We start from the raw sequence: 15,312 nt of genomic DNA on the forward strand, positions 1-15,312 counted from the left end.
TTGGGTAAAGGGCAGAAGAGACTGGCAATTCACTGAAGAAAGAAAAGTGGAGTATAATTCCCTGAAATGGGACAGGGAGAAAGCTTTTCTGAAAAATCAAAATGATAAATGTTTACAAATAATATTTATTTCCTTCTCTCCCACGAGATTGAGTGCCTTAAAGATTGTCTCCCTCATACTTAGTATAGGCACAAAAATTGATGCTCAATGAATGCTGGTTGACAGAGCAGTTTCTGGGCATCTGTGACAGCTGGTGGAGAAACACCCTGTGGCATTCATTAAATCCCTCAACCTGCATCCTTCTCTGATGATGAATAAGACTGACCCAGTATTCTTCCCAGATAGCTCAATCCTTAAGGAAGAGACTGTTTCCTCTGATCTTTGTGTGCAGAAAATGAATCCTAAACAAATGCCATAAATAAAAACCATAGACGGGGGCTTCCCTGGTGGCACAGTGGTTAAGAATCCACCTGCCAATTCAGGGGACACGGCTTCGAGCCCTGGTCCGGGAAGATCCCACATGCCGCAGAGCAGCTAAGCCCGTGTGCCGCAACTACTGAGCCTGCGCTCTAGAGCCCATGAGCCACAACTACTGAGCCCGCGTGCCACAACTACTGAAGCCCGCACACCACAACTACTGAAGCCCGCACACCACAACTACTGAAGCCCGCGCTCCTAGAGCCCATGCTCTGCAACAAGAGAAGCCACCGCAATGTGAAGCCCGTGCACCGCAACAAAGAGTAGACCCCGCTCGCCACAACTAGAGAAAGCCCGTGCACAGCAATGAAGACCCAACGCAGCCAAAAATAAATTTTAAAATTTATTAAAAAAAAAAAAAAAAACCCACAGATGGTTCACGCTGTAAGAGACCTTCAGGTTCACCAAGTCCAAACCCCTCATTGTACAGATGAGCGGATTATCAAACAGGAAACTAGTGACAGAGCCAGGACTAAAACTCCAGTGTGCTGATTCTCACATCTTTTCATATGTTAGCGCTTTTTCTCCATGTCCCTTTGTTTTCTCAAGGAATGGCCCCCATCCATCCAAACAACATCACAGATGATGCCCAGGTATCTGAGACTTTCAATTGCATTTTAATCAGCCCCCAAATCACTGTTCCCCCTTCAATTCAGTCTTTTCTGTTGAATCTCTTTTTTTGTTGTTGTTGTTCCAGGAAAAGGAGGACTGGCTTTTAACCACTGCACAACCAACCAGCTCTCCTAAAATGCAGGATCATCTCTTCCTGGCAGTCCTGGACGTCCCAGAATTTACGCAAAGACATTCCAACACGGTGCTGGGTCTTGTCTTGTTTTAGTCAACTTGTAACTTTTGGTTTACCTTTTTATTTTGTGTTATATTTTGTTATTTCTTGTGACATACTTTCTTTTTTTAAATATGCCTGTATTTTCTATATAAAAATATATTAAATAGATGCTGCTCCACTCTCACAAAATGTACATATTCTCCTGTCTATGGGGAAAGTTCCTGATACACATTTTTATTCAGTTACTTAAAATGATTTTTCAATTAAAATATATTTTGCTACTAAATAATGTTTTGCTGGATAGTGCCATTTTGTGAGGTGGCCCGGGAATAATGAAGAGGATTCATGATCTATGCCACTAGCATGTTATGGAATTCCACGCAGTGTACTGAGAAATTACAATAAAGGAGACCCCTTCATGCTATTTCCATCTTCTCTACCGTATGTGTAACAGTAAAGGTTTCCTTTTATTTAATCGGAAAGTAACTATTGGACCTGCTACCCTCCACACAAGATGCTGTCCTGGTACTGAGGGCAGCCTGGCTAATTCCTTCACCAACATTTGGAAAGCTATAGGCATCAACTTAGTGGATGGGGGAAGAAAGCATAATGACCATGGTTCACAAAATAAAGTGCTCCCCTTCCTTCTCACAGCTGGAATAAGAAATGCAAGTACTGGAAGATTAACAGACAGCCCATTTCTGGGTCATAATCCCACAACTCACTGCTTTGGGAGAAAAGACATTGGAATAAAAGAACAGGGAAAGGGAAGGAAAAAGGCAAATGAGGAAAATTCCCAGACCTGTGCTCCTGGCTCCACCTGCAAAGAAAGAATGGAGTTTGCCCAAGGCAGAGCTGAGCTGCTCGTCAGACTCCAATGCTTCCCCTAACTCCATCACTATCCTTCTACCAGGATAAAGACTTCCTCAGGCTTCTGGGGGGGAAAAAAAGCCAGAACACTAGATTTTCTTTCAAGTAGGAAAATCCCAATCAACTCACCTCCATCCTCTGGGAGAACTGCTTCCACACAGGGCACGGGGCACACTGTAGCACTCTGAAGAAACACAGGAACAATGAAAAAGATCTTGATTGTCCAAGTGGTTCTCTTCACCGCCTTCACTTCCCTCAGCCATTGACTCCTCTTCCTTCTTTCTTCTGACATTCACACTTTTGACCAATCTTCCACGCTTATGAGTATTCCTTTTATTTAATTTATACCCCATCAACTTCCAAATTATGTTGATTTTTGTCATTTATAATCATAAAACTATAAAATAAAGCTCAAAATCTAAATAATAAAAAGAAAGATGGTACCAGACATTTTTAGCTAGGAAAAGCTATGGCAATTGAAAACAAAACACAGTTCTGAAAGTGTACCTACTACGTAGAATTTGTATTGGGTTACTTTGAATAGATTAAAAGATCTATACTGCACAGTAAGTCAAATTAGTTGCATTATGCAGACAGAATAAGGAAGTAAAGCACCATACGAGTGGGGTTTGCAAATGATATGAGGTTCTACATATCTAGAAATGTGATTCACAGGGAAGTAATACTAAAAGTAGTTGAAGAATTTTTTTTAATTTTATTGAAGTATAGTTGATTTACAATCTTGTGCAAATTTCTGCTGCACAGCAAAATGATTCAGTTTTATATATATGTATACATATATACGTATATATTCTTTTTCATATTCTTTTCCATTGTGGGTTATTACAGGATATTGAATATAGTTCCCTGTGCTATACAGTAGGACCTTGTTGTTTATCCATTCTATATATAATAGTTTGCATCTGTTAACCCAAACTCCCAATCCATCCCCCCCCTACCCCCCCTCCCCTTTGGCAACCACAAGTCTGTTCGCTATGTCAGTGAGTCTGTTTCTGTTCATTTGTGTCATATTTTAGATTTTGCATATAAGTGATATATGATATTTGTCTTTCTTTGTCTGACTTACTTCAATTAGTATGATAAGTATGATAATCTCTAGGTTCATCCGTGTTGCTGCAGTGGCATTATTTCATTCTTTTTTATGGCTGAGTAGTATTCCATTGTACATATACCACATCTTCTTTATCCATTCATCTGTTGATGGATATTTAGGTTGTTCCCAGGTCTTGGCTATTATAAATAGGCTGCTATGAGCATAGAGGTGCATGTATCTTTTTGAATTATAGTTTTTTTCCAGATATATGCCCAGGAATGGGATTGCTGAATCAGATGGCAACTCTGTTTTTAGTTTTTTGAGGAACCTCCATACTGTTTTCCATAGTGGCTGTACTAATTTACAGAACAATGTTATTTTTTAAATCTCCAGTACTAAATATATTCATAGTGAATTCTTAAATTTCTAAAAAAAGAAATAAGGGTGTTTGTCCAGCATTACTAAAGCATATCTGTTTCAAACCAACTATAACCAGTTCTGTAGTGAACCATTAAATGCTTCCCTTTAAACCAGAAACAAAGCAGAAAGGCTATCCCCATTGATCTTGAACATTATTCTGTGAGTTCTAGCCAAAGTAATAATACATAAATTTATAAATAAAGGGTATAAAAAGGAGAAAATTAAGAGTCACAATTTTCATTTTGGCAGAAAACACGAAGATATACCTTATAAGATAAAAACCGAAGGTATGAAAATCTATTAGAAACACTCAGTCTCGTAAACTGGATGGTTACAAGATAGAAAAATAGTTTTCCTGCTTGTCATTTATAAATAGAAAGTACAGTGAAAAAGATCCTATTCACAATATATATACATATATAAGTAAGAAATCTATGTGACTTCAAGGAAGAATATTATAAAATTGTATCTATAAACATTTATAAATGCTAAAATAATGAGAAGCATGCCATCTCCTGGATGAGAGAACAGCATGTCTTAAAGATGTTGATTTTTCCCAAATAAAATTATAGTCGTAATGTAATTCCAATCACCCTTAATATATTGGATTTTGGGGGGGAACATGACCAAATTATTTACTCTAATGTTCATTAAGAAGAAAAAAAATGGAAAATTAAAATATTTTAAAGAAAAATAATGAAAAGGACCATCTTTACTAAAAATCAAAGCATAATAAAAAGCTGCAGTAATTAAAATAGTGCATGCTGGATCAAGAAACAGGAAAGCATCAATATGGAAGTCTGTACCTACAAATTTAAATATTCTACTTAAAAACTCAGAAGTCATGAAGAAAACATCAACAACCAGTGGAATTTTTGTTGTAAAATATTAGAAAGTAAGAGAGTGACTGGCATTAGACAATTGGTAAAAATTTGAAAATCTTTTAATTTGTATTCTCACCACATAAAAATAAATTCAAGGTGGATTGGGGAGTTAAATATTGATATTAAAACCATAAGATGGTTTTTAGAATTAATTTTTCTCAAAAATTTAAAGGCTTAAAAGAATCTTCTAAGGACTTCCCTGGTGGTGCAGTGGTTGGGAATCCGCCTGCCAATGCAGGGGACACGGGTTTGAGCCCTGGTCTGGGAGGATCCCACGTGCCACAGAACAACTAAGCCTGTGCACCACAACTACTGAGCCTGCGCTCTAGAGCCCGTGAGCCACAACTACTGAGCCCACGTGCCACAACTGCTGAAGTCCGCATGCCTACAGCCCGTGCTCCGCAACAAGCAAGGCCACCGCAATGAGAGGCCCACGCACCTCAACGAAGAGTAGCCCACGCTCGCCGCAACTAGGGAAAGCCTGCACACAGCAGCAAAGATCCAACGCAACCATAAATAAATAAATAAATAAATGTATCAAAAAATAAAAAAAAAAGAACCTTCTAAACCTAGACGTTACAGAGAAATTACAGTAGGAATAATAAACAGATTTGATAGCATAAATAGAAAGTTTGGGCTGTCATTCAGAAGATCATAATCAAAATGGAAAGATAGGGAATTCCCTGGTGGTCCAGTGGTTAGGACTCTGCACTTTCACTGCCAAGAGTGTGGGTTTGATCAATGAGGAGCTAAGATCCCACAAGCTGCGCAGCCAAAAAAAAAAAGAAGATATACAAAATGGAAAGAAAAATTTTTATGACAGACCAAGTACAAATATTTTTGTTATAATGTCTTTATTATATAAATTGAAAAAAAAACTTATGGAACTCCAGAACACAGACGACTCACCAAAGAAATGCCATATATTCATATTTGTGTGAGAAAAAGTACAACCTCACAAATAGGGAGAAACCATTTTGTTTACCAGATTAGCAGTGACTTTTTTTTAATGTTAATAAACAATGCTGGTAAGTATGCAGTAAAATAGGAAATTTTATATATCGTCAGTGAGAGTGTAAATTGGTATAATAATTTTAGAAAGTACTATGATGATCTATATCCCTAAAAGTATTTTTATGTGCTTTGAGCTAATATACACAAGTTTTAGACATAATAAATTTCATCACAACGCTATTATTGGTGAAAATGTGGACATGGATGAAAGGTCCAACAATAAAGAACTCTAAACTATGCCACCTCAAGCACATTTCTAAATCATATATTATACCAGCCTTCAAAAAGATAATGCGGTAACATGGAAAATGTATGTGGTGTAAAGTTAAGTGAGGAAAAAAGCAGGATATAAAATTTTCCATACTCATATGATTGAAAATCTACAAAAATAATGCAAAGTGAGGATGAGAAGGAAAATGCCCAAGGTCACAGGATTATGAGTATTGGAACTTAAATTAAAACTCAGATATGCTGGCCCCAAATATCTGTGTTTTCACTGTATTCAAACACTTATTCTCAACTTTGGAATATCCATGTGGCAAACATAAAATAGTTAATGATAACAGATGCAAACAAATTCAACAATCCATGACAATCCATGGTTTTTTACCACAAGAATGAAAAAATTGTCCAACTCCTACTGTATATCATAGGAATGTCAAGTACTAAAAGCCATATGATCATTTCAGTAGATGTAGGAAGAGCTTTCAGAAAAATTTAATATCTATTCTTAATAGAATCTCTAAAACTCAGACTAGAAGGATACTTCTCTACTGTCGTAAAGCTTTTCCTTTTCAAACAAATACCCATCATGCTTAATGCTCTGATGTAAGAAGCAGTAGAAGCTGAATGGCAAATTAACTACAGCCAGTGGGTTAAGGTGTACTATGGCCAAATAGATTTTAAGTTCCTGTGGTTCCTCAAAAAAGACAAAGCATGTAGCAAAACCAAACAGGGTCAAAAGGAGACAAAAAAAACAAAGACTGACATGAACCCTGGGAACCTTGAAAACATTATGCTAAGTGAAAGAAGCCAGACACAAAAAGCCACGTATTATATGCTTCCATCTATATGAAATGCCCAGAATAGGCAAATCTATAGAGACAGAAGATGAGAGAGGAGAGAATGAAGAGTAATTGCTAATAGGTACAGGACTGATGAAGTATTCTACAATTTGATAGTGGTGATAGTTGCACAACTTTATAAATTGTATGCTAAAAACCACTGACGTATACACTTTAAATTTTTTTTAATAAAATTTTAAAGGACCCACAAAAGAAATATATTTAACTAGAAAAATGTGGAAGCTTCTCTCACAAGTTGAAATTTAACACAGGGCTTCCGTGGTGGCACAGTGGTTAAGAATCTGCCTGCCAGTGCAGGGGACACAGGTTCGAGCCCTGGTCCGGGAAGATCCCACATACCGCGGAGCAACTAAGCCCGTGCGCCACAAATACTGAGCCTGTGCTTTAGAGCCTGCGAGCCACAACTGCTGAGCCTGAGTGCCACAACTACTGAAGCCCGCACGCCTAGAGCCAGTGCTCCACAACAAGAAAAGCCACCCATTGAGAAGCCCGCGCACCTCAACGAAGAGTAGCCCCCGCTTGCAGCAACTAGAGAAAGCCTGCGTGCAGCAACAAAGGCCCATAAATAAATAAATTTATTTAAAAAAAAAATTAACACAAACTGCATTGTAAAACCAAGCAGAATCATGCATGACAAAATAATAATATTCTAAAATATCATGATTTAACAGCCATAAGAAAACATTTTATTTTGGGCAGAGATATGAACAGACAACTCACTAGAGGAGAAATATGGGTAGAAAATGAGCAGTTTCACTAATGATAAAAGAAATGATGTAAATTTTTCACCTACCCACTTGGCGGGGTTTTGGTAGTGGTGGTAGCAGTGATGGTAGTGTTTGTTTTAATGACTATATGCAGCTGGCTACTAGATAAAACCATTTTCTTGAACATTTGTAGGGAGTATAAACTAGTACAACCTTTCTTCCAAACAACTGGCAACTTGAAAAATTTTTAAATGTGAACGCATGCCTTTTACTTCGGTAATTCCTTGCCCGAAACACAATCTCATTAAAAAAAAAAAAAAAAAATCTAACCTAGGGACAAATATTTATGCACAAAGATAATTATCACAGCATTTTTAATATTAAAAATCAGCAACAAATTATATGATGAAAAATCCTGGAATTCGTTGTGGAATTCATGGTATTGGTTATGGAATTCATAGGGTTAAATATTATGAAGCCATTAAATATTACATTTACAAAGAGTTTTAATAACAGAAAAAATCATTATGGCATAATGTTCAGTGGAAAACAGTATATAAAATGTATTTATAATGTGCTCTTAATTGCCTAGAAATGCATATGCAATGTTCATAGAAAGAGATTTACCTAACTTTGTTAATAATGATTTTCCCTAAGACATGGAACTATGGGTGATTTTTATCTCATCCAAATTTTCCCTTTATTTGTGACAATTTTCAATGAAAATATATTAGTTTTACATTCATAAATATACTTTCATATTCATACAAAATAACCTTAAATTTGTAAAAATGAGTTGAAGTAAAAGCCCCACATCAATGAGTATATCATCTTTCTGTTTACCCTAATTAATCTGGCATATGCATTGGTATGTTTAAAGATTGTGCCTCCATATAATTTTGTTTAAACACTCCTTCAGGAATCTTTAGAGAAGAGTTCAGATCAAGATGATTAATAGTTTAACATAACAGTGGAAACTGTTACCAAGAGGAAATATCAATCGTGAGCTACTTGTATACACCAAAGGAAAATATTCGCTGATGATCAAATTAAGGAACCTAAATTAATTATTGAAACTCTCAGTGTATTTATACAGTATATCCTTGTGCTTTATGCTCCAGTGAACATAAGAGCCGGACACTTAGAATACCTGAAATTTACCAGCCAGGTTACATCAGAATTACTTTCTTATGCTTCCTTAACAACCAACCTAGCAGCCTCAGTACTTTTTTGTTTGAAGGGATTATACCTAATTACTCATGATTCTCTCCTAACTCTGACCTAAAAGTAGTGACAGTAACTTCAGACCTTTTTCCCCTAATTATCTTATCAACCAGCCATTCAAGGTCACCTGGGCCCAAAGTGTCGCATTGGATGGAGCCTGAAAGAAATGCACTGTTTTGAAAATAATAAAAAAGCCGCAAACATATTGTAAGGTCCACGTGTCTTCAGCTGGTCTACAGCTACATATTCCAGCCACAGTAATCAGCAGGCAAAGTCACTTAAAATATATGATCCTTGGTGGAATACTTCTGGGCTGTTAAATTTTGTGCACGTGGCCAAGCTGCTTTAAATAGACACACATAGACCAAGGCTGTTGTGATGTCTGTAAGCGTTACGGTACAGACTGCTGTCCCCTTCTCTTCAGAGGAAATGCTGATCACACCCACTCCTCATAGAAACCACTTTCTAGTGTGTTCGCTCCACCCACACGAGTCCTGACTTGTCTAATTACACACCTGATCCTTGCCCTCCTAAATCATTAAGATTCTTCCTTTCATTATGTCCACTGGATATTTTACTTTCCCAGCAGAGTGTTCAAGCTTGTTTATACTTCTCTAAGTTAAAGTGTATTCAATCAGCAAGGGTAATAAAGACTAACTGACAAACTAGAAAAACCTGAAAGAACGGAGTAACGTGAGGACCACAAAAAACCACCCATATGCATTTCTCAATTATACCACATTCTTCAAAAGAATCTGAATCCTTTATTGAGAATCTATGAAATATACAAAGGGAAAATATTTCCAAACTGTTTTTGCACACCTTATAGTTTGTATTGTGCTTTGTAATTTAAAATGTATTTTCTCCTACATTGTCTCATAAAGTTGTGAGAATTGAAAGTCATGTGGGTGCCTAGCATTTAGCAATGGCTGGATAAATATCAGTGTCCCTCCTCTTCTCAGCCCCTCCCCAGCCCATCTCAGCTAATTCTGCAAAGCTCCCTCTTTACACTTAAGAAAACTGAGGGAGGGAAGCAATGCCTACAAGATCTAGAAATTACTGCCTAACACCTGAAGTCCAAGGGTAAGGTTCAGAGTAACCAACCACAGCACACTTTCTAGAAAACAAACCTTAGCTAGAATATGGCTGGCATTCTCAACCCTTAGTAAGCTTTATTGACTATGGTCCTTTATTATTACAGCCTACGTTTCTGAGGTTTGCAAAAGGAAATGTTCCTAATCACAAAGCAGCCTTGGTTTTTCTAAGTGTCCCATCAAATAACTCCAGGCTGTGTTTAAAGGACAGCCCGAAATGTTCCATAAGTCATAACTGCAACATTGAGAGGACCTCATGATGAATGGCTTTCAGCTCTCTGAATATCCACGGGCTCATCTTGAAGCCTTTGCACAAGCCATTTCCTTTACCTGAGTCACTTTCCTCTACTCCTTGTTCTCCCCTCACCCCACCATCATCATCACCACTTGTTCTGAGTCCTCAGATGCTGTTGACTTTGTTCTAAACCCCTCTGCCTCCACCCCAAGGTCAACTTATATAGGACATGAGGAGAATGAGCTCTGCCCTTTCTCATTCCAAGATTCCTTCTAGTCAACAATGCCAATGAGTAGAACAGACAGGGTGTTTGTGGGTGTGGGTGTGAAAGAAGTGTTAAGATTCAGAAGGAGAAGCAACAGGTGAGATATATCTGGAAGCTGTATTACACACACACATACACACACCCCACAGACCTTTTTATCCCTATCAAAATAGTTCATGATCTTGGTCTTAAGTCACTGCCCAGCTTGCTACACTTGAACCTTGAGTAGATCCCAAAATTCAGAAATGGACCCCAGAAGCCCGTAAGCATGGTGTCACAGGAACATGCATACACTTCAACAGTGTAGACTCTTGCCTGCTAAGGTGTCTCCTATCAAACTAAAAATAGAACAGGCACTGAGCTCCAGTTGATTCCTCACTGCACAGGCTGCCAAGATGATCAAACTCTGATAACTGCAACAAGTGGAATGAGGGGGGCAACTGGAAGGCCCACCCACTCATCTGTATTCTTGGTCTCATGTACATCATTATATGAATATTTGGCTAGTTTTACAGTAAACTGAAGGAAAACAAATCTAGCCAAGTCACAGTCACAATCGTCCTGCTCCCTAAGAAACAGAACCAGTCCTTGTGTGTTCTCTCCTCATTTCACCTTCTGATATATAGCACACTGTAATCTACTAACTCAGCTCCTTTTCTGTATACTGCTAAACTTGATGCTTTTTCTCTCTCCTGTAGAGTAGATCCCCCTTCTTATTTTTCCCGTGACCAATAGTTGCCCCCCACTGTGGTTCTGAGGTTAGGCCGTAGCACATAGTTATCATTTGTCTGCCTCCCTCCCTCCATGAAGACAGAAGTTATATCTTATTTATCAATATATCCTTGGTGATAGTTGCCGTATAGTAGGTGCTCAATAAATACTAAGGAAAGAATGCAATAGTAAATACTCGTGGGGAAGAAACAAAAAAAGTATTTAGGGGGATACAATATTTTAGATAATGTGTGTGTACGTGTTTGTGTGTGTATACATATATATAAAATACATATATATCTACATATATACATATACACACACACATATATAATTTTTCCTCAGAGGCAAACAACCAAATTTCTCAATCCTGTTTTCATTATCTGCCTTTCCAAAGTCAAAGACAAAAGAAATCTAAAAGGTGAAAATGATGATAGTTACCTTGAATGCTGGACTGACTCAGAGCATGCTGAGAGGGGCTCAGCATCCTGAACAGTTGGTGTCCTGATGAGGTTTTGGAAGACATTTGATAGTGACAAAAGTTCTTCCATTAAAAGCATGTTTATTAATCAGGAAAAATTAGACATAAGCTAGATATTAGGTGAATATTTGGAATTGTTAATTTCATCGGTTGGCATAATGACATTTTAATTATTTTTTAAGGCTTGGTAGTTTATATAGTCACACCAAAGTATTTACCAATAAATTATATGCATGCTTGGATTTGCTTTCAAATACTCCAGGAAAAAAAAAGAAGTGGGGAGGTGGAGGAGAGGTAGGTATAGCTAAGGCAAGAACAGCAGAATGTTGCTAATAGCTGAAGCTGAGTTAGGGGTACTTGGGAGTTCATTATAATCATTATACCCTCCTCTCTACTTTTGTGTGTGTTTAAAATTTTCCACAGTCAAAAAATGTGTTTATATCACATTTATTGGCTATTATCTGATGCATCTTGTGTTTGATATTCAGGAGTCTTGTAGTAAATGCATTGCTGTTTGATCCACAAACAAACAAATGCATGGTATTTTAGAAACCCATGGTCTGAAATTATAGAGTAAGATGTGTCCCTTCTTTAAAAAAAAAATGTAGCTGACTAATTCTCAGGCTCAGTTTTCTTATTAATATGTAAGATGCATGAACTTAATTGCTTCATCCTCTGGGCTGTGTAGCACTTCATAAACATGTCTATTAAAGCACTTTTATCTTTATATCATGGCTAATTTATGTCTGACTCTCCTTAATGGCAAGATTTAGTTCTTATTTATGGGTGCAGTGATTAAAAGCACAAGCTCTGGAATTCAAACTACCCACGTTCAAATGCTGGCCCCTTCCCTTATGAGCCACGTGAGTTGGACAAGGTGCCTCGCTGTCCTCATCTGCATAATGAAAACGATAAGACCTACTCCAATTGTTGTGAAGATTGAGTCTCACAAATAAGTAGGTACTCACACAATTTACTGAGTCCATTTTTCTCAATCAAGTACATTTCCTTGTGAGTTTCATTACTACGCTAATAGTCCGTGAGACTGGAATCCAGGCTCTTTTATCTCCTAATCCCATATTCTCTCTAGGCAACTGGGCTAGACTAGAGGAAACCTCACAACAATACTGAAAGCCGGGCCCTTCAGAGGAAAGTGCAGGCAGTGTTAACCCCAATGCAACATTGCTGATGCTTCAGACAGGTGAATGAGACATTCTGTGGATCTTATGGATTTGATGCCTAGATGGCCCCAAATCTCTTCCACTAAAGAAAGGACAATATTAGGACGTATATATATGTATATGTGTGTGTATATATATATATATATGTGTGTGTGTGTGTGTGTAACTGAATCACTTTGCTGTACAGCAGAAAATAATACAACGTAAATCAACTATACTTCAATGATATAATTTTTTTTTAAAATAAGAAGGGACAATACTAAGATAAGGGCACTGTCAGCACTTGGAAGTGGAGTTGAAAGGCACTCTTTTTTTTTTTTTTTTTTTTTTAAACAATGGTTTCATGAGCAGTGATGTGGGGCCTCTGTGTTTTGTTTTGTTTTTTAAATTTATTTATTTTTATTTATTTATGGCTGTGTTGGGTCTTCGTTTCTCTGCGAGGGCTTTCTCTAGTTGTGGCAAGCGGGGGCCACTCTTCATCGCAGTGCGTGGGCCTCTCACTATCGCGGCCTCTCTTGTTGCAGAGCACAGGCTCCAGACGCGCAGACTCAGTAATTGTGGCTCACGGGCCCAGTTGCTCCGTGGCATGTGGGATCTTCCCAGACCAGGGCTCGAACCCGTGTCCCCTGCATTGGCAGGCAGATTCTCAACCACTGCGCCACCAGGGAAGCCCGAAAGGCACTCTTATAAATAAAATAAAATTTAAAACTTGAAAAAAAAAAAGCACTGTTATCCTTGGTCTCTTGTGCTATGCTATCAATTTGCCAAGACAATCAGTTTTCCTATTACCACCCGGCACCCCTGCTACCAACACACCACCAGTGACCCTCCCCACTTAATTCTACCAGCTTGGTGTTCAGGATTCTGAGCCAGGTATCATAACAAGGCCCTGAGAATTAATAAACTCTTGGCCAGAGTTGCCTTACCACATCCCTGGATAGTATACCAGTGTTTGGGTAGCAGTTAAAGTTAGACTTACATAGAAACCACAGTATTCAACAGTTAGGATATTAAACATGCTTCATTCATTCAAAATATATATTTTTTAATATCTCCAAAATAGGAATGCCTCTTAACAATGGCATTGCATGATACAGTTGGCAGTTTAGTAGTATACCTTGCCATCATCGTATCTTAGATTCATGATCAAATGAAATCTTCAGCTCCTGTCATTGTATCAATATAACATTTGACATATGGAAACTTACAGGCTTAGGTGAATTACCGTCCAAAGCTCTAGAGGTATTTTCTGAGTCTATGAAATTTCTTATTGAGTCTCTGTGTTCTCTAAACCCTGGTATTTCTAATATAAAATAAACATCAAGATAGAAGGAAAACATGTGAGCTCTTTGAAACCCTGAACTTTGATTTGAGAGAGGCTCTTTCCTAAGCACCATTGTTTGTATGAGTCATCGTGGAAGGTCTCTCTAGGTCCTGACCGCCCCCCACCCTGGCACCCTCCCCCAACAATTTCTGTCGGTTTTCCTAACAGCTGAGTGGAGACTATGGGGAAAAGGAGTTGGCTAAATCCACCGTCTTTCCCCCTAAGATGCCACTTACAAAGTCATTCCCTTTCACATACTTAAAGTACCTTCTCCGCCCAGTATCAGCCTTGTCACCAAGTTCCTGGGTGATTCACGTAAGCATACACTGTAGGGCTTGGCTGTTTGGCAGCAGTGCCTAGACTCCACCCCTCCGCCCTGAATAGTAACACTTGGTCTTCCTATTGCTGATACGATCATTTTCCCCTTTTCTCTTGGTGGGCTGACCTTCGACTTCATATTCCTCTTTCCCAGAGAAAGTGCCTTTCCTTAAATCAGCTTCTGCAGTAACAATCACAACCAGTCTGTCCTCTTAACAGCACACGTCTCCACAATGTTGTTGTCACTGGAAGGGATAAGGACCTTAGTGAAGTTCTTAAGGTCCTTAGGGGATCTCTTTATTTTTAGATTTTAAAAATGAAGCTCAAGGCTTCCCTGGTGGCGCAGTGGTTAAGAATCTGCCTGCCAATGCAGGGGACACTGGTTCGAGCCCTGGTCTGGGAAGATCCCACATGCCGCAGAGCGACTAAGCCCATGCACCACAATTACTGAGCCTGCGCGTCTGGAGCCTGTGCTCCGCAACGGGAGAGGCCGCGACAGTGAGAGGCCCGCGCACCGCGATGAAGAGTGGCCCCCGCTTGCCCCAACTAGAGAAAGCCCTCGCACAGAAACGAAGACCCAACACAGCCAAAAATAAATATAAATAAATAAATAAATTTATAAAAAAAAAAAAAAATGAAGCTCAGGGCTGAGGGACTTACCCAGAGTGACATCATCATTGGCAATAGAGTGAAGAATAGTATCTTGGCCACTGCCACTAGGGAATATGTACTTCTGCCCTCTGTTTAGATTCTCTACAACTGCAGTCTTTTTTTTTTTTTTTTTGAAGTTTTTTTGGCCATGCCATGCAGCTTGAGGGATCTTACTTCCCCCACCTGGGATTGAACCCTGGCCCTCGGCAGTGAAAACAGAGTCCTAACCACTGGACAGCCAGGGAATTCCCTCTCCAACTGCAGTCTTTTTTTTTTTTTTTTTTTTAAATTAGAAAAATATTTATAGTAATGTGGTAAAGGATTCATACACTTGATATATAAAAATGTTCACACTAATCAATAAGAAAACCCTAAAACTCTAGTGAAGGCAGTGAGAAATTCACTGAAGAGTAAATACAAATGGCCAATTAACAAATAAAGCAAGCTAGCCGCACTAAAGTTAATTAAAACAACAAGGTGAGTATTTGTTTAACCTGTTAAATAAACAAAGATTAAAGATAAAAATATTA

General features: G+C 38.4%; 1 protein-coding gene across 1 annotated transcript in view; it reads left to right on the forward strand.

Moving 5' to 3' along the window:
• The window catches only part of SVEP1 (sushi, von Willebrand factor type A, EGF and pentraxin domain containing 1), a 196,701-nt gene extending 181,638 nt beyond the window's left edge, over positions 1–15,063 (forward strand). Inside the window, exons 48-49 of the mRNA XM_082469099.1 lie at positions 1,175–12,783; positions 13,160–15,063. Coding sequence (XP_082325225.1) covers positions 1,175–1,196 — 22 coding nt within the window. The 3' untranslated portion in view covers positions 1,197–12,783; positions 13,160–15,063. The remainder of the gene's footprint in view (positions 1–1,174; positions 12,784–13,159) is intronic.
• Positions 15,064–15,312: the final 249 nt, after the last annotated feature.

The sequence above is a fragment of the Balaenoptera physalus genome, assembly GCF_965194825.1.
Source record: "Balaenoptera physalus genome assembly, chromosome: 7".
Taxonomy (NCBI): domain Eukaryota; kingdom Metazoa; phylum Chordata; class Mammalia; order Artiodactyla; family Balaenopteridae; genus Balaenoptera; species Balaenoptera physalus.